Consider the following 21,262-nt stretch of genomic DNA (forward strand, 5'->3'; position numbering starts at 1 on the left):
GTGTGCGTAAGAACGGTGTAAGACGACTTGGAAGGATGCTAGTGTGCGTGACGAATTGTGTTGCCAGCTGCTCCACTGTTACCCGAATTATTGGGAAAATAAATGATTCTGTGGTCTATTAATTTACTGGTTACAAAATGTATCTTGGGAAATACTTAGAAATTAAGAAGTAATGAAGAGTGAATGTATTAATATGTTTGTGTATAGGATAGGCGTAGGTTTCTTCTTTAAAGAAATGGTAGGTATGATGTGGGTATATCAATGATCAGGCCTCACTTTTAATTAAAAAATATATATATATTTAAGGACATTCAATATTTACAAATTATTACTAAAAATTCATGGACTGAGACACCAAAAAAGATTTTTTGCGTAGTTAAGATAACACGTTGCACCTATAGTTAAACCTAATATAATGTGCAGGTTAATTATGACTAAAATAAAAAAAAATGTATACAAAATATACATACTTAACATACGCTTGAAAAACATAACCCTCCTTCGGGCAGTCGGGTAAAAAGTTAACATTTCAGGAAAATGGATAGAAATACAATAAAAAAAAAATTATTTCGTTTCCCGTAATACCTAAGTAAATTAGCTGATTGGGCTTTTTGAATGGGAAGACGAAAAACATTTTTAATTTTAAGACGCATTGACCCCTTAATTAAATAGTGTCGGGTAACAATTTATACACCTTCAGTGTATATATCACAAATATAAACATTAAATAATATAGAACTAGGTTATGTTTATATAATAATTACGTTAGATACTTAAATAAAATAAGTTATTTAAATTTATCCTCATTTAATGATGATAACAATAAAGTACAATTTATTAAGATTTAAACCACGGGGAATTTGATTCTTGTGTACGCAACAATGAATGGCGTTTAGGGTTCATGTTATTTTATTTTGTAATTTCGAAATTATACGATATTTACTGATGGTATGTGATCCCAGTGTCCTTCTTATTTCTTGTAGTATTATTTTTAAACAGTTTCACTGCGCAAACTGGCATTTTACTTCGGTTTATGACCAAAATTTAACAAAAAATTCGGTACATGCACCTTATGCACAGTTTGCAACCGGCAATTCGGCGTACTATTTGTTGCCGCATTTGACAAATACGCCGGCGGTATCTAGTCGAGCGAGCACGCGAGACCAATCATTCATCTAAGATAAGAGTAATAAAAACCTTATAGATTTTATTGATAGAAGTATCACACACACACACACACACACACACACACACACACGAATATTTACATAACATCTTACACAGATTCTGTAATAAAACCTGTGGCCTACGATAAGTAGAGCTAATGCAGAAGTTCGTGTGTGTCTTTAGGTTTGTTACTATTTCGCAATAAAACGGCTGTCTAGCCGAATGTACCGAATTGGACGTCATTGCCAGATCACAAAATTCCTTTTCATATCGTGAAATGGCGCCATTTCATGATATGCCTAAAATTTGGCCGGGCATATCACGGAGTGCCTGAAAAACAATAGCTTCCAGTGCCTGGCCGAATGCAAAACAACGGACGAGATAAACAACGGGCTGGTGGAAACTATTCAGGCCGTCAGTTCTTTAAGACTCCGCGCCGGAAAAGACCTCAGAAGCTCTCCAATGAAACCATAAAATTAATGGAACTTCGGAACGAGATGAGACTACAATCTTCAACTGACATGTCGGAATATATGGCAGACTTAATAGATGAATCTCAAATCCATGCGACACGATGTGCACGTATTAAGGACGTCATTGAGCCAAACCAGGGCTCTATAGTATTTGCGAAGAATTCGTCTTTTGGGAAAAGCCAAATGACTAAGTTGAAGATCGACGACGGCAGTATCATCTCATCGAAACCGGAGTTATTGAGAGAGCTTGACAGAGAAACCCCGGGGGTGCTAAGAATCCCCGGGCGATTCAAGGCTACCTAAGTATACTGGAGCTGAAACGTGGACACGGTAGAATCCGCATCGAGGCTATCCGACACAGAACTAAGGTCATCGACATAGCTCAGAGAATTAGCAAGTTGAAGTGGCAGTGGGCTGGTCATATCTGTCGAAGAACCGACAACCGCTGGAGTAAACGAGTTCTTGAGTGGAGACCGCGTCTTGGCAAACGTAGTGTAGGACGCCCTCCTGCCAAGTGGAGTGACGATTTACGAAAGGCTGCTGGTAGAAGCTGGGTACGTCTAACCGAGGACAGGGCGCAAAGGCGCTCTTTAGGGAAGGCCTATGTCCAGCAGTGGACTGCTAAAGGTTGATGATGATGATTATTACTATTTTTTTACTTATTTATTGAGAAACAAACAGTCATAAGTATATAAACATGAAATTGAAGACAAAGAAATATAAATTATTGCGTGTTTTTTGTATTTTTAGTTTATACTCCAACACATTTCTTTTCACATTATTTTATACTTGGTTTGGATAGGTATTTAACTAAATATAAACAAAACAACGCCAATAAATTAATATGATATTCAAATCCCCCCATCAAACTATCTAAACATTTACATTTCTTTATTGAAGTACACTAGTCTGTTTGTATTAAGTACAATTATGTAGGTAAGTAAAATGTTTAAAATCCTTGAATGTACCAAATCCGGCAGCTGAAGTTTGTTTATTTTTAGTTAATTACCTACCTAAACGTTTCAAGTATAGTTGTGTTAGTTACGTACTCGCACGGTATTTCAGCTAGCTGACCGTTTGTATAATGGAGTTTCCTTATAGTTTTATCGATCACTGGGCGTAGTGTAGCAGCAGAACCAGGTTCAGCTGAAAAAGAAATAGGTACTTATTCTAATAAAAATTATAAACATGGTTCATGGCACGCACGACCAAGGCTCGTGAGATTGTTGCAGTGCAAAAATTTATTCGATCCCAGGGTGAGATTAGCGAATTAAAGACAATCTTAAAACAGTTTTGTTTCTTTGTAGGTACCTACAAATAAAAAAATGTTTCCCTTGACTAAAATGAGCTAACTATAGTATATTGTTGTAGAGGCACGAAAATAAGTAAAAAACGAGTTAGTTTGAAGGCCGACCCGAAGCGGAGGCCTTTGATATACTTACTAGTTTATCTATTTCACTTTTGGCCGAGACTAAATATTGTGCTTTTGACTATCACTGCGAGGAAATAGGTAATAGTTATTTGTGCAACAAGAGAGCAAAGTTGTTTTTTGTTGCGAGTGTTTATTTTGAATCCCGAGTAAGCGAAGGATTCTATAATTGAATCACGAGCGTCAGCGAGTGATTCTAGGTTAGAATCCTTGAGAGCAGCAAGGGATTCAAATACACAAGATGCAAAAAAACTTTGATCTCGTGTGACACATACAATTTTTAACCTCAGCAGCGAGAACATCATTTAAATATAACATAAGAGTAAAACCCATATACCTATCTTTTTATAAAACAAACACATTTTTTTAAAATATAACCCGATTATTAAGAAACAATATAATAATCACATTTAAAACCATAAAAAGTGCCCAGTAGATACAATACAAATCTCATAGTTACCATAACATGCATTGTAATTTGAACTTAGACCTTCTTGTGCTATGTCACACTTATTTTTTAATACTTCAAAAAGCCTCATCTTGGGGTCAATAAAAAGATTGAACAATAAACGAATAATTTATTATAAATGTTATTAAACCTTTAAATATGAATTTTACTAGCTTTTACCCGCGGCTTCGCACGCGGTAACTATTTGGTGTGGTAGCTGCAATTGAAATTTTCGGGATTTTACAAAATTCCCCTGGAAATTTCCAATATTTTTATCGTGGTCTTCATTGATGTTGTGTTCTGAATAACTGTACAAAATTCAAGACTCTAAACCCAGTGCTGAAGTTTCAAAAATTTTCCCTATCCAAATTCAAATGCAAAATTCAAATTCAAATCATTTATTCAATAAATAGGCCGCAATGGGCACTTTTACACGTCATTTTTTATACTACCAGTGCTTTCGGAAAGACCATCATTGCCAAGAAGAATGCGCCGCAAGATACTTGGCAGAAAGTCATTTTTTCAAAATAAAATAATTACAAATAAAATACGGCTACCTACATCCAAATTTAATGTCTCTAAGTCTAGCGGTTGTTATTTCGACATTTTATTCTTAGGTATCCCGTGGTAATATCGGGTCAAGAAGTCGTCTATGTGTTTTTCTAGACATCCAGCTTCCTACATACCAAATTTCATGACTCTAAGCTCAGCGGTTAATATTTCAAGATTTTATCCCTATCCCTTGGGAATATCGGGGTAAAAAATAGATTATGTGTTATTACAGAGGTCCAGCTACCTACATACCAAATTTCATGGCTCTAAGCCCATTGGTTGTTATTTCGAGATTTTATCCCTAGGTATCCCGTAGAAATATTGGGACAAAAAGTCGCTTATGTGTTATTCCAGACGTCTAGCTACCTACATACCAAATTTCATAACTCTAAGCCCAGCGGTTATTATTTCAAGATTTTATCCCTATCCCGTGGGAATATCGGGATAAAAATTAGCCTGTGTGTTATTCCAGATGTTCAGCTACCTACATACCAAAATTAATGGCTCTAAACCCAGTGGTTGTTATTTCGAGATTTTATCCCTAGGTATCCCGTGGGAATATCGAGTCAGAAAATCCCTTACGAGTTATTCCAGACGTCCAGTTACCTACATACCAAATTTCATGACTCAAAGGCCAGCGGTTATTATTTCAAGATTTTATCCCTATCCTGGGGGAATATCGGGATAAAAAGTAGCCTATGTGTTATTCCAGAGGTCCAGCTACCTACATACTAAATTTCATGGCTCTAAGCCCTGCTGTTGTTATTTCAAGATTTTATCCCTAGGTATCCCGTGGGAACATCGGCTCAAAAAGTCACCTATCTGTTATTCCAAACGTCCAACTACCTACATACCAAACTTCATGACTCTAAGCCCAGAGGTCTTTCAAGATTTTATCCCTATCCCGTGGGAATACCGGGATAAAAAGTATCCTATGTTTTAATCCAGGTTATAAACTAACTTTTCGCCAAATTTCATCCAAATCCGTCCAGCCGTTTCAGCGTGAAAAAGTAACAAACATACTCACTCACTCACTCACTCACTCACAAACTTTCACATTTATAATATTAGTGGGATTAAGATTTCTATTACATAAATAAATAGATTTGTTTAAAATTCATTCAATTTAACAAATATTTATTCCAACTGTAGAAGCAGTATACGGAATTCTTTTATAAAAAAAAAAAACAAGAGAAGCGGCTTGCGTGCAACGAGGTTGTATAGGTACTTTATTAAAAGATCGGGAAAATTTACATTTTGTCATGTAATTTATTAGGTATTATTGATATACTTTTAATATCAAAAATTTAATTTAAGATCGTAATCAACACATTCGATCCTATCTCTCGTTTTTTTCGTGTTGAAGTGAAATGACAGTTCAAGGTAAAGTTCAAATATTTGGAATTCAGTAAGTAGACCCAACACTGTACTCAGCATTTAAAAACAAAAAGGTGCATTCGGGTAATTCCGAATGAATTTTAGACGAGTTCGCAGAACGTGTTATTTTTGTTGTCTAGTCAAAATTTGGTAGAGTTTATTTTACCAAGTATAAAATTAGTGGGTCTTCAATGAAATAAACTAAAACATAAAACGAAAAAAACTATCCTTTTGGTAGCAATAAATGTTTTCAAAAGTAGGTTTTATTTTTTCACTCGAGTCTAATTCCGATGTATGTTCGAGTAATTCCGAATGACATTAAAAATTGAGTTTTACTGACTTATAGCATAAGGTACATATTACTTTTTCGTTCGAAATTACACTCCCAACAAAAATATCTTGGTGTGGGTCACGAGTTATGGTATATACTTTTATTTCGGAGTTACCCGACAAGAAGGCAGAAGCTCTCAAAGTTAGGTAATTGCTAAGAAAGCAATCCTTACTAATACTACAAATGCGAAAGTAACTCTGTCTGTCTGTCTGTCTGTTAGGCTTTCACGCCTAAACCACTAAACCGATTTTAATGAAATTTGGTACAGAGATAGAATAGACCTTGGGAAAGAACATAGGCTATCTTTTTTTGCAAAAAAGAGGCTTTAAGGGGTTGAAATAGGAGATGAAAGTTTATATGGAGGAAGTGCGTCGCTGTGGAAGATAAATTAACCATGAAACTTGGTATTTAGGCACTCAATAAGAAATAAGTTGATATTTGTTTGAGCTTTTTTGAAAATTCGACCTGTGAGGAGATGGAATAGGGGATGAAAGTTTATATGGAAGGTCGCCATTATCGAAGATAAATCGATAAATCTTTATTAAACTTGCCATTTCGGCACTCAATAAGAAATAAGTCGATATTTGTTTGAGCTTTTTTGAAAATTCGAGCTGTTAGGGGATGGAATAGGGGATGAAAGTTTATATGGAAGGTCATCATTATCGAAGATAAATCGATAAATCTTTATTAAACTTGCCATTTCGGCATGTGATAAGAGACAACTATAGATATTTGTTCCCACGTTTTTTAAAATTCTTCCTGTGAGGGGGTGAAATAGGGGATGAAACTTTATATGGAAGTTCGTCATTGTCGAAGATAAATCGATGGTTCTTTATGAATTTCTGGCACGCACACGATTTGACGTTGAAAAACTAATGATAATGAAAGAAGTTAGTTATTCAAAGTTTAAAAAAGAAGTGCCACTGACTCTTATTCCGACGCAATAAGGGCGTAGTAACATATTTTAAGTGGTTTGAATAGATACTTATTTTTGCACTTGACTGTACAAGTTCATATTTAGATAATATTATCTAAAAATAGTTACCCATTAGACGCAGTTCCTTAATATGCGAATCTGATCCCGCCCTGTTTTTTGCGATGCATTTGTAAAAACCTGCATCGTGAACAGTTACTCGACGGATATTTAAAGTTAATTGGTCCGCATCCAAAGTTTGGAAATCAGGAGAGCCTGTGTTTTTTTTGTACTCCCACTGTACAGTTGTTGGTGGGTCCCCGCCAATTATTCTGCAAAGTACAAGAAATTGTTTAAAACGTTTTTGTTAAAAATAAAACATCTTGAATTAATCCTTTTTGTTTAGCAGTGAGGGCAACTCTAAAACTCACACAGACATTTACAAATTTATACAGACAGCCCATCTCACTTTCGGTCACGCTGTCAAGCAAGGTAGGTGTGAGCGACGTAACAACCATTTTTTTATTTATTTAAATTATGTTAATTGTAGCTGTCAACGTCAAAGCGAGGGGACCCGCGGGGGGCGGGTTCGAGTCCGGGGCGCGGTATGCCTTTGCTTACCGCCGATGCAAAATGTCAGTGTCGATAACAGCTTTTGCCTACACCGCACGTCCTCTCAGCTTAGCAAAATCTTTTGTACCCTCTTTTGATATTTTAATAAAAAATATCCCAAAAACTCGCCCATTTTTCGGGGTAAAAGCCCTGCCCTCCACAAAAGTGGTCTTCGAACCGGATCGTGAATGTTTTTTACCCCGCTGCCGAAGAAGATGGTCAACACGAGAAGTACGGTACGGAAGGAACAGGAAAGGAAAGATGCTACTGAGGCCTCGCAAGTTATTCTACCGTCAACTAGTGAAAATAATACGCAGAATGTTGAAGTGAAAGCCTGCAAGAAACTTCCGTTAAACACTGAAGCACAAACCGGAAGTGTCAAATCCGAACTTCCTAAGACTGAACACGTACCTAAGACGGAGATGCCCATAGCCCGGAAATGCTTATCACTATCGAAAAGATCTTCATCATCCTCTGTTGAGACGCGTAGGAAGAAACTGCAGCTAGAAGCAGCCGAGGCAAAAGCACGAATACAGATGGAACTCATCGACAAACGCTTGGAAGCGGACCTAGCGGAACTTAACGAAGAATATAACAGTCCACCGTCAATAACTGATAAACGAAGTATGGTTGATAGATGGATAGAACACAGCCAGCACGAATTGGAGACGCAGGAGCCAGTTACTACGCTGGAACAACATACTGACTTCGCGCGCCCGCCGGCCACCTTGGACGCCGGCACTAACGGACCAATTCAACAATTAGCTGATGCACTAAAGGATATAGTGACTACTTCTATCAACAATACAAACAATATGAATCTTCTCAGCCGCATCAGCACACCTAAGGAACTGCCACTGTTCGCTGGTGATCCAATGGAATGGATACAATTCAAAATGGCATATGAAGAGTCAACCCGTGTATGTAAATTTAGTGATTCAGAGAACTTATGGCGTCTAAGGAAATGTCTTCGCGGACCCGCCAGGGATGCGGTCACAGCGCTGCTTATCACGGCAACCTCTCCTGAAACACTAATATCTACACTGGAACTACAATTCGGAAATCCGGACGAAATTATAACCCGGATCATGCTAGATATAAAAAAGTTAAACGCAGTGTCACCAGAGTATCATAAAGACATTGTCGTATTTTCAAACAAAATAAAAAACTACGTTGCAGCGGTACGCGCACTAGGTCGCGAAGAATACCTACATGGAACGAGTTTGGTCACCGTTGTGTTATCTAAGCTGCCTACCATCCTGTTGTCTAAATGGGCAGACTATAGGTATTTACACGGCAGCGCAGTCGCTACTTCAACTCCCGGACTAGACCTCTTATCTCGATTTCTTCACGAAGAAGCTGTAAAAATTTCACAGTGCCGCGTAACAATGTTAAATACACCAAGAGAAAATTATAAGCGGAAATATTCCGATAATAATCATCGATATACGGACAATAGTGTTAATAACTCACAAACATTATTATTACAAAGTGGACAGAGTTACGTAAAGTGCCGGTTTTGTCACGGATCAAATCATAATTTACCAGACTGCAAAAAGTTTAAAAAAGCCTTAAGAAAAGATCGCTGGCGGTACGTGAAACGCAGTGGTTTGTGTTATAAATGTTTGGTGTCGCATCACGATCGACAACACTGTCCGGCGCCTATGTGTAACGTAAATGACTGTAATCAAGAGCATCACCGTTTATTACATTTCGTACCGAGTGAAAGACAAAGTGATAACGATAACAACGGTGCGGTAGTGAACGAAAACGCAACACAAACAGACTCTCAAATGGTGGCGCATACGAACGGGAACTCCGGTTGTAATGTTTACCTAAAAGTCGTGCCTATAAACATTCACGGGCCCAGCGGTGTAATTAGTACAAGTGCTCTGCTCGACGACGGCTCCACTGTCACACTGATAAGCTACGATCTAGCCAGGCGAGTGGGGGTGCGCGGACGCCGCGAGTGCATGCGTGTGCGTGGCGCGTGGAACAATACTGAACTAGTGTGCGAAACTCACCTGGTCGACTTAACTTTGTCTAACCGGGAAGGACATTTGTTTACAATTAGTGCACGCAGTGTTGACGAACTTAATTTACCGACACAAAACACGAACGTTGTTAACTGTAAGAAATTCGAACATTTAACGAAACTCCAAGATCGTTTGTGCAGCGGGCAATTAAAGCCTGAAATTTTAATTGGGCAAGACAATTACCACTTACTTGTGCCCTTGGAAGTGGTTACCGGTACCCCTCAAGAGCCGTGTGCCACCCGCACGCCGCTCGGCTGGTGCTTGCACGGGAAGGCGCCTGCGCAGGTGGCGCACTCGTCACACGTGACTATGTTCATCGCTAACAACTCCTACGAAGACAGCCGCTTGCTACAGGAAATTCATGAAGAAGTTCAACGATCGTTTACATTCGACTCCTTGGGCGTTGGAACTAAGCCTCGACCAAATTACGACGAGGAACGTGCCCTGGAACTGCTGGAACGAACTTCTACACTTGTGAACGGCAGGTGGCATGTCGGGCTTCCCTGGAAGGATGAAAATTGCAAAATGCCCGACTCCTTTCCTTATGCATTGTCGCGACTGAAGGCAGTGGAACGGAAGATGGAAAAATGTAGTCAATACGCCGAGCGATACAGAGACCGTGTGCAGCACTTGTTTCACAACGACTACGCTCAAGTGCTGACCAATACCGAAGTTACCGACCGAACTTGGTATTTATCCCACTTCGGCGTTGATAACCCGAATAAAAAGAAATTGCGACTTGTTTACGACGCGGCGGCCAAAACAAACGGCGTGTCGCTTAATGACTACCTACTAAAGGGACCAGACCTACTTAAGTCACTATTTGGAATAATGCTAAGGTTCCGAGAACATAGAATAGCAGTCACCGGCGATATAAAAGATATGTTCCTGCGAATAAAGATAAGAAACGAGGACCAAAACGCACTGCGATTTTTATACAGAAGTAATCCCAATGAACCTGTGAAAACCTACGTCATGACCTCTCTTATATTTGGAGCTAACTGCTCGCCATTTATCGCCCAGCACATAAAAAACAAGAATGCCCAACGCTTTGAGAGTATCTATCCGGCCGCATGCGAAGCTATATATAATAATCATTATATGGACGATTATATACATAGTTTACCTAACGAGAAAATAGCCATTCAATCAATACGAGAAATAAAAATGATACATCAGCAAGGAGGCTTTGAGGTACGTAACTGGACGTGCAATAGTAAACAAGTACTCGAGACTATTCCAAAAGAAGATCTTGGCGAGGCGGCCGTGAGGTTCAATATAGGAGAACAATATGGAAGCGAAAGAACCCTCGGTTTAATTTGGTATCCACATGAAGACGCCCTGGGCTTCGACGTTTCATTCAAGAAAATTCCAGAAAATTTAATAAATGGAACCCAGCGGCCTACCAAGAGAGACATGTTACGAGTAGTGATGTCAATTTTCGACGTTTACGGATTTTTAGCACCGTTCACAATAAATGGAAAAATTATATTACAAGAATGCTGGCAAAGAAATATCGAGTGGGACGATACAATACCGGATACAATTTACGACAAGTGGTGTAAATGGATAAAATGTTTGAAAGAATTAAATAATATACGCCTGCCTAGATACTACCATGAGGCGGCCGCTAAGGGAGCGAGCGAGTCGGTAACAGAACCGGTCGTCAGTCAGACTAATACGCCGCCGCTGTGCACTGCGCCCGCGCCGCCTGCACCGGGACAGTTTACATCACAATTAATGACCGACGCGAGCTATACTAACCTGGAGTTACACGTGTTTTGCGACGCTTCACCCAAAACAATGTGCACAGTTGCCTACTGGCGCTGGAAAAATAACGCGCAAGTGAATAAAGCGTTCATAGCCAGTAAATGTCGAGTAGCGCCGAATAAAACTACCACAATACCGCGCCTCGAGCTGCAAGCAGCTGTTTTAGCCGCCCGCTTAGCTGAAACGATATTAAAAGAGCATAAACTACAAGCGGAGCGCAAAATATTCTGGACCGACTCAAGTACAGTGTTGCACTGGATTAGAAATAACTGTCGCACATATAAGCCATACATAGCCAATCGCCTGGGTGAAATAGATGAACTGACACGCAGCAGTGAGTGGAGATACGTTCCGACGAAACTAAACATTGCCGATGTGGGCACGAGAGAAACGTATGACATTTCTATCCTGCAAAATGAGTGGCTATATGGACCGGACTTCCTGCTCAGTGATGAACCGACCTGGCCACAGGATGTACTGGAACCTGAAATAAATAAAAATAATTTAGAACTTGTATGTATAATGAAAAAAGAAGAAATTTACTTACCTGTACCGGACCCTGCTAGATTTTCGTCCTGGTTACGCTTACTTAGATCTACGCATATGGTACTTACCTTTATAAACCGGTGTAGAAAACTTACCGGTGACGTCACGGGAACTAATATGGACTACGCTGAGAATTTGTTGTTGAGGCACTCGCAGACTCAGAGCTTTGGACAAGAAGTGAGTAATTTAAAACTTGGTAAAAATATACAAAGAGATAGTAAAATACTTACCTTGTCACCGTTCCTCGATGAACACGGAGTCATGCGTGCAGGGGGCCGCATCGACGCGGCAGAGCACGTTGCGCCTGCAATGAAGCGACCAGCTATCCTGGACGGCCGAGACCACACGGCTCGACTAATTGTCAAGTTTTACCATGCTAGCGCCGCGCACGGAAACCAGGAATTGGTAGTAAATAACCTGAAACAGAAATACTGGATTACTAGAATACGACCTACAGTGAAAAATGTCGTATCTAAATGTATGATATGTCGTATAAAAAAATGTAAACCTGAAATACCTAGAATGGGAAACTTACCGAATGCTAGAATGGCTCATCATCAGCGTCCCTTTTCCTTTTGTGGCGTTGATTTATTCGGTCCCATGCAAGTAACGATTGGACGGCGTCGTGAGAAAAGATATGGCGTCTTGTTTACATGTTTGACTGTACGAGCCATTCATTTGGAAACAGTAGGATCACTCACGTCAGACTCATTCATTATGGCGCTTCGCCGCATGGCTGCGAGACGAGGCTGGCCGCAGCAAATCTTTTCGGACAATGGTACTAACCTGAGAGGGGCCGACGCCGAGCTTAAGCGATCAGTGCAAGACTTAGATGAGAAGACACTTCAAGACGAGGCCATGAACCATGGAACTAAATGGACGTTTATTCCCGCTGCTAGCCCTCATTGGGGAGGGGCGTGGGAGAGACTGATTTCCAGTGTGAAGACTTCACTGAAAGTTATATTGAAAGAGCGAGCACCTAAAGAGGAAACATTAAACACTTTGCTCGCCGAAGTTGAAAACATTGTTAACAGCCGACCTTTGACCCATGTCTCTGTAGAGCCGAACAGCAGCGAAACACTAACACCTAATCATTTCCTCGTGGGGTCTTCATCTAACTTACCTCAAATTGGTGTATACGATGGTTCTGAGATATATTTGAGGAAGCAGTGGCGAATATCTCAACTGCTTGCTAATCAGTATTGGAAACGATGGGTAAAAGAGATCTTACCTGACTTGATACCACGGAGAAAGTGGCACACAGAGACGAGGCCCTTACAAGAGGGAGACCTTGTGCTGCTAGCAGACCCTGACGGACCCCGAAATGTGTGGCCACGGGGAGTCATACAAACGGTCATGCCTGGAAGAGATGGCAGAGTCAGAATGGTACAGGTAAAAACCAAGACTGGTTTACTTACCCGATCTGCCACACGCGTCGCTCGTCTACCTATTGAGAATGAGTGCTGCTAAGGCAGCACTGGGGTGGGGCATGTGAGCGACGTAACAACCATTTTTTTATTTATTTAAATTTTGTTAATTGTAGCTGTCAACGTCAAAGCGAGGGGACCCGCGGGGGGCGGGTTCGAGTCCGGGGGCGCGGTATGCCTTTGCTTACCGCCGATGCAAAATGTCAGTGTCGATAACAGCTTTTGCCTACACCGCACGTCCTCTCAGCTTAGCAAAATCTTTTGTACCCTCTTTTGATATTTTAATAAAAAATATCCCAAAAACTCGCCCATTTTTCGGGGTAAAAGCCCTGCCCTCCACAGTAGGTTCGACTAGTAATATGTAGTTTATGCTGCACTCGTTGTGTATTTATTGATTTATATAGAGCAGTTAAAACCACCACTTAGGTACATATCTAAATGGTATAGACGTCTATAAGCCGTTCTCGAGAGTTATTACGAATCCGCTCACCAGGAACCTTGACGAGTTTCAGCCACCGGAATGGGCCAGATTTCGCGGAGGAATTGGCACTATATACCATATACACACAGTACGGCAGATTATACAGAAGTCCGAAGGGTACGAGTATAATCAGCCTCTGTGTCTGGCGTTTGTGAACTATGAAAAGGCCTTTGACTCTGTCAAAAATTGGGCTGTCCTGGAGTCCTTACAGCGATGCCAAGTAGACTATCGTTATGTCTAAGTGTAGAGATATCTATACGAAACCGCCACAATTAGTGTCCAAGTACAGGGTCAGCAGTCCAAACCCATACAACTGCGCAGAGGAGTGGGCCAAGGAGATTTCATATCACCGAAATTGTTCTTAAGCGCGTTGTTCGAGTACATCTCACACTTTCGATTCGCAGATGACATAGTCTTGATGGTGGAGTCGTTCGAGGAGCTGCAACAAATGTTGGACGGCCTAGCATCAGCCTCACGTCGGAAAGGTCTCGGTATGAATGTGGATAAGACCAAAAATGTGGTCAACGACCACGTTGATCTAACGTCCGTCAGCTTAATGGAAACCTTCTCGAAGTAGCTTCGCAGTACACATACCTCGGGCAGATTTTGCAGCTAGGTAGAAACAACTTTGCGAAGGAGGCCAAGAGGAGGTTCAGCTGGGCGGGGCAGCATTCGGAAAATTACGTCGAGTTTTCTCTTCATCCATATCGCAATGTCGGAAAACGAGTTTTCAGCCAGTGCGTCCCACCCGTCATGACATTACAGTACGGCCAATCCATCAGTTCAAAGTCGCTCAGCGATCTATGGAACAAGCTATGCTCGGTGTTTCTCTGAAAGATAGAATCCGCAACGAGACTATCCAACACAGAACTAGGGTCGTCGACATACATAGCTCAGAGAATCTGCGAGTTAAACTGGCACGGGGCAAGTCATATCTATCCAAGAACTAACAACCGCTGGAGTAAACGATTTTTGGCAAACGTAGTGTAGGTTGCCCTCTAGTCAGGTGGAGTGACGATCTGTGAAAGGCTGCTGGTAGATGCTGGTAGATGCTGGATGCGTCCAGCCGAGGACAGGGATCTTGACGAGTACTTTGGTAACCAGGGACAAAAAATAATCAGAAAAATACTCTCTTTTCATAGTGTTATCAATTTAGGTACTCTAAACTTATGTCAAACAGGTTATACAGTGAAAAATTTGGATAAAATTGTTTTGTTTTCATTCATTTCTGAAAAATATTCGAAAAACTCGTTTTACTCGAATTATTCGAATAGTATGAAAGTTGATATTCGTAAAACTCGAATACTGAATTAGGCCGAATATTGCATGCCCTAATCACAATTCAACACAGAACACGACACCATTCTGGAATCCTACCATTTTATGCAAAAAATCGAAAGGATTGCAGAAAAAAAAACAAAACAAATACGAAGAAAATTTTGACAGGAGCCGAAAGGAGGCTCACTGATTCAAAACGGGTCACGCTGTCATTTTGATTTTACCTCTTTCTCACACATAGCATGCCGTAAGGATCGGTTTCTTCACTCGCACCACTGTTAGTCTATTTACGCTAGTAATATTAGGTTTATGGAGTGCACTCTTCGCGTGATGGATTGCTACCTACGAATAATTAATTAAAATTTATTCGTAGATTGCTACAAAGTCAAAGAGACAATTGTCATTTTTTACTAACGAATCCTTCATATTTCCCCCGAAACCCGAAAGTTTTTCTAAAAGCTCATGGATTGTAGTCGTGTGGTTCTGGTACAAGTTAAGTATCAGTACCAGTTGAAACATTTCTAATATTCCGACATTATTTAAAATTGTTACGTACCTGCAAATTATCGTAACTGAGGAAGACTTTCTTGCTTGTACCGTTTTAATCAACTTGTATACTTCCGGAGGAAAGTTAGCATTATCTGAAAAATAATTAACGTAAATAATTTTCATTAATTAGCTTGAGGTCCCGGGTTCGATTCCCATGTCGGGGCAGATATTTGTATGAAAAATACGAATGTTTGTTCTCGGGTCTTGGGTGTTTAATATGTATTTAAGTATTTATCTAAGTCTATATAATTATATTTATCCGTTGTATTACTAACCCATAACACAAGCTTTGCTAAGCTTACTTTGGGACTAGGTCAATTGGTGTGAATTGTCCCGTGATATTTATTTATTTATTTTTATTTATTGTACAATGGCCTGCATAAGTGGATGGACACCTTACGTTTTATAATCATTTGAACACGAGAGTTGGCGATTTTGTTAGGTGTTCGCAAGAAATGAACTAGATGGCGCTGTTAAACAGTTTAACAATTTAGGTTAATTTACTACGACAGTAGTATTAATGTACTTATTAGTGTTTTCTATTAGTATTGGACGAAAAAAAAAGACGAAAATTTTACTTTCTTATTAATATCTGAGCAGTAACTGATGAACATAGGCATTTTGTGTCACGGGAATCCTGATTTTTAAAAAGTACCTAACATGTCGCCCAACTAACTCTAAAAGAATATTACAGTTTGTTAAAAAGATGTCAGACGTTTTAAAATACTGATATCTGTTATCCAAAATATTTTGTGTCAAATTCATCCACGATATTTATAGTTTTTTTTTAATACAATACCCTGTAAAACCCACAAAAGAAAATCAAGTTTATAGAGTTTACGTGTTTTGATTATTAACGGTGTAAAAAAACATTATTCATAATTTGTGTCATTTCTATCCACGGATTCCCATTATTTGAAAAAAAAAACTACCACGAAACGTACTTCGCACGATGGCGAGCGCGGGGAAGAGTACGTCGGGTGCGGGAGGGGGGGCACCGGCTGGCGGCAGCGTTCGTTTGTTTATATTACTCGCGGCTTCGCACGCGTAATCTGACAGTTTAATTGTCATCATCATCGTCATGTCAGCCGAAAGACGTCCACTGCTGGACAGGCTCGTCTCCCGGTCCGCGGACGCCATTCGAGAACCTTTTGACCCCATCGGCCATCAGTCCTGCGAGCAATGTGCCCCGCCCATTGCCACTTCAGTTTCGCAATTCTTCGAGCTATGTCGGTAACCTTAGTTCTATTGCGGATATCATCATTTCTGATTCTATCCCGCAGAGAAACCCCGAGCATAGCCCTCTCCATAGCCCTTTGAGTGACTTTGAGCTTCCTCATGAGGCCCATCGTTAGCGCCCACGTCTCAGATCCGTATGTCATCACTGGCAACACACACTGGTCAAAGACTTTTGACTTCAAACACTGCGGTAATTTGGATGAAAATACACAGCGAAGCCTCCCGAACGCTGCCCAGCCGAGTCGGATTCGACGAGTGATCTCTTTCTCGAAGTTGGACCTACCTAACTGGACCGTTTGTCCTAGGTACACATACTCGTCAACAACTTCGAGCGCAGAGCCTCCGACTATTACGGGAGTTGACACAACATGGACATTAGACATGACTTTTGTCTTGCCCATGTTCATTCTCAGGCCAACTCGGTCGGAAACTTTGCTGAGGTCAGCAAGCATAGCACTGAGGTCCTCCATGGTCTCAGCCATGACTACAATATCGTCGGCGAATCGAATCGAATGGCGAAGTACTCGCCATTAATGTTGATGCCTCGTCCTTTCCAGTCCAAAACCTTAAAAGCATCCTCCAATGCAGCGGTGAACAGTTTCGGAGAGATCGCATCTCCTTATCTGACTCCCCGCTGCAGACTTCGTGCTCTGGTCCTGTAGTCGGACGGACATAGTGGCGTTTAATTGTGTTTCCAGATTTTACTGAATTCTCGTGGGTAATCTCAAAAATTACATCATAGTTATCATTGACTTCGTATTAAAAACAGCTGTGCAAAATTTTATGAATTTAAGTCGAGCGCTATTGTCATTTCGAGATTTTATGCCTATCCCATGGCAATTTTTTCCGAGATACCTACCTAATAAGTTTTGGTTTTCCCACGTTAATTCGTTGATTGTTTTTTGTTTATAAACATTCATTTGAATGCTTTACAATCGCATTCAAATATAGACATTGTTGATAACAATATTCACAACACAAGATACAATAATATGATAGGAAACAAAATTAATAAAAACAACATAAATATACCTGACTATAAAAAGAAAACATCATCTAACAGGCCCTCCTGCGGCATAGACCCCAACACACTGGCGGCATTACCTCTCTGTACAGTCAGAGAAATTCGCTGGGAGAGGTAAGCGCCAGCTCTGGGGTCTCCTGGGGTCTCTATCAGCCGGGACGACAAGGCTCCCATGAAGGCCTTCATGTCAGCCGACCAGGGACCCATTGTCTCCACTGCGAGCGCCGCAAAATCATAGTCCTTTAAAAGAGAAGAGTATTTGCGGCGCTTGAGAACTTGGGCCTGGTCAGCCCCCGCTTGTGAGTGGGTTGCCTGAATGTGGGACTGCGCGAAAGTGTCGACACACGTTGCGTCCCACACCAGAGCCCTACCCAGCTTCCATGGCACCAGAGTAGCCCCGTCAGGGCGCTTACCATCGTCTCTGGCCATGCCAACGGGTTCAAGGATTGCGGGCACAGAGACGGTGGCAAGCGAGCGGCGGACCAGGTCATTAATGGTGCCATGGCGGAATAAGTGACCAGCACTTTTGGGGCATGAGAAGCCATAACGTCTCAGCTCATCTACGTCCTTACCACAGGTACAAGTGTGGGAGATACAAATTCTGCAACCAAGCCTTAAGGATATAGCTATCCTCAAGGTGCTTGGATCCAGAACCGTACCTAACTGACGGGAAGGGAGGGCGTTGAGCCAATGGCCTGACTCCGGGGACGATACCGCCAGGAGACGGGCACGTTCAGGGTCGTCCGGGCTATTTTCCAATAGAGAAGCATGGGTTGCTTTCAGCCGAGGGGAGCACCAAACTTTCTGAATATGGCGAAGAACTGGGATGTTCGCTCCAGGACATGAACACACACCAAGTTTCTCTGGCCTTCTTCAGGCACGCTAACTCAGTTTCAGTTAATCTTTTTTGCTGACTGTACTTTTTGTTGACTGTAATTTCATTGTCATCTAAACTACACTTTCGCACCAAATTTCAAATCGATGTCATTAATCACTGAGGAGTTACCTTCTGAGGAGACGATCCTGGCTGCACTACCGAGATACCGGTGTGAAATAAGCTGCCAAAAGTTAGCAGCCGATTATAACCCAACCCAATTAAGAAGTTTGTTATTATTTGCATTTGTGAGTTCATACGACTGACAAAAAACACAATAACTAGTTTATATTTAGGGAGAAGTATTCAACCTGAACGTTTGGTGAAGCAAGAGAATTATTGCCAGCTACACCAGATTAAAACAAGCAGCATATAAAACTTCGAAGCTAAAATGAAAAAAACACCAACATGGATTATGCGAACCTCTTCAGGTCTTTCCATAAAATAACACTGGATACTAAAAGCTTTCTACTAAAGCTGCAACTGTTAACTAACCTCATCTAGTCTAGGAGACACACCCGATTTAATGAAAGCGGTGTATTTTTTTTTGTAATAAAATAAGAAATACAACATGTTGCAAATAGCAAATACAAACCTCTCCAGTATTTTGTGGCATGTTATTACGCACGTTGAGCGCTTTTGATCAACGCTTCAACTGTCCAGTAACTTTATTTTAGTTTTGAAGAAAAGGTAGAATTAAAGTTAGCGGCCGAAAAAAAATCACAACAAAAATAAAAAAACATCGATTTGAAAACGTGTTTCTTTCAGATATTTTATATTTATTAATACGATTATGCATTTGAAAAGCTTTCCGTCAAACCTGAAACTGCCCATAACCAAAGCCTAGTACCTACGGGAGTTACGCCCGAATAATAACAATAATACCATAACAATTAACTTTCATGTGAAATGTAACACCATCATTTTGCAAGCTTGATGTCCCAGATCTCTTTAAACAGCAGAAAACTGAACAATTCGGCATTTTTAGCACCGCTGCGTTCACTCGCGCGACTCGATTCGGTCTAGTTAGAAATCCTAGAGCGCCTTGTTTTATTTTATAAAATTCGTATGCCCAGTTAGGCTTGTACTTTGACAGAGGGGAACGCGTCGAATGGCTACTCCCTTCCGCCCGCGTTGCTCTACGCTTCCAGGCAACCTTTTTTATATATAACTATCAGCCTTTTTGATTCTTAAATTAATGTAGGTACCTATTATTTACATACTTAATTATTTAAATAGGTACTACATTCAGAGTATGCAAAAAAATAAAGTTATGAATATTGTTCATTACGTAGCGGAGATAAAAGTCAGTCAATTCAATACTCATTAAGTTATGTAATAGGCGAAGTGCATAGTTTAAGGCCAGCGAAAAAAAATGAAAGAGTTAAAAACATTGCAGGATCGCTATACTCGACAACAATGTCGCATATAAATTTTATTATTATCAAGTCTCAAACTTGGCCACGGCACGCCACGGTAATATCTAAGTTGGCACAAGTCAGGGCTACTACGAAACTCGAAACTTGAAGTTCGCGTCGTGCGGTCCCTCTGACATTATAGTATTTAATACGAGAGCGAGAGGGACGGTACGATACGAACTTCGAGTTTCGAGTTTCGTACTTAGTAGCCCTGCTGTACCTACAGCCAATTCAATCTGGTTCCCATAAGCAGAAACAAAATAACAAAACATCTAGCAAATCAAAATAACAAAAGAAAACAAAACAAAACAACTGATACCCATTATCAGTTATTTTGTTAGAACCTCGGACTTTTTTTAATGTGTCTGAAACAGCTCGTGGTGTTTTCAGTGGAAAATACACCTGCAGTTTTTTATAAAATTAAATATCGTAATACATTTTGAGAAAATGTTTATATTAGTCTCGGCTGCAATAGCAATTGCTGGCTTTGTATAGTTAAACGGACTCACAAGTTCGTTCGCTTAATACTCATACTCAGCCAGCAATTGTCTACTTCCATGCGACGACAGTACTTGTATTATGTAATATGAATGCTTCCCATAGAGGAAATCGTACCGAACGAACGTGTTTGCGTGCGTATGCTCCCCGTCACCCCCGCCGCTTGACCGCGCGGCCCGTTTCGACCGCAACCATTTGTTTTTATGTTTTATTCATTTAAATATCGTGGGCGAAAATGACACAAATTTACAATGTCGATTTATCATGCATTTATGATATAGAATATGTGAACTGTAATGACTGTAATATTTTTTTGAAGCGTTTGTAGCTTAAGAAAACAAAATAATTTAAAATCTTAAAATTGTATGGTCTAATTTGGCACATTTTTTTTATAGGCGTATGTAAGTAATCTGAAATAGGAAATAAATATTTCATAAACTGTAATTTTTATTCACACCATTTATACATACTGACCCTATAACAGTTTGCATTGGACGAAAATGACACAAATTTGGTTTACATACTCCACAGGCTATCCTAGATATGATGCCATAATTATTTTTAACTTTTAATTTATTTTGCGAGATTTATTTAAATACAACAAAAACAATCACAAATCATCAAATTACTGAAAATGTAGACGACAAAAATGACACAAAACGCTATAATAAGCTTCATAGGTACGGCTGTACCCACAGGCAAAAAATAAGAAACTTTAGAATTCTTGAAACTTGTTACCTCAAAATAACGTAGCCCGATCGGCCTATACCTTCTGGCTTCAGATCAGTTCGAAAGAATCATTAACTTAAAGCTTCTTCTT

General features: G+C 40.3%; 2 protein-coding genes across 2 annotated transcripts in view; one reads left to right on the forward strand and one right to left on the reverse strand.

Moving 5' to 3' along the window:
* LOC141439943 (hemicentin-2-like) overlaps positions 1 to 21,262 on the reverse strand; it is a 70,475-nt gene that overhangs the window by 23,255 nt on the left and 25,958 nt on the right. Inside the window, exons 7-9 of the mRNA XM_074104407.1 lie at positions 15,397 to 15,481; positions 6,823 to 7,022; positions 2,690 to 2,786 (exon numbers count right to left, since the gene is read on the reverse strand). Of these exons, the coding sequence (XP_073960508.1) occupies positions 2,690 to 2,786; positions 6,823 to 7,022; positions 15,397 to 15,481 (382 nt within the window). The remainder of the gene's footprint in view (positions 1 to 2,689; positions 2,787 to 6,822; positions 7,023 to 15,396; positions 15,482 to 21,262) is intronic.
* Positions 8,276 to 13,286, forward strand: LOC141439737 (uncharacterized). Its single transcript, XM_074104106.1, has one exon. It carries the CDS (start codon positions 8,391 to 8,393, stop codon positions 13,122 to 13,124), a length of 4,734 nt encoding a protein of 1,577 aa, XP_073960207.1. The 5' UTR covers positions 8,276 to 8,390; the 3' UTR covers positions 13,125 to 13,286.

This window comes from Choristoneura fumiferana, chromosome 21 (genome assembly GCF_025370935.1).
Source record: "Choristoneura fumiferana chromosome 21, NRCan_CFum_1, whole genome shotgun sequence".
In the NCBI taxonomy this organism is placed as follows: domain Eukaryota; kingdom Metazoa; phylum Arthropoda; class Insecta; order Lepidoptera; family Tortricidae; genus Choristoneura; species Choristoneura fumiferana.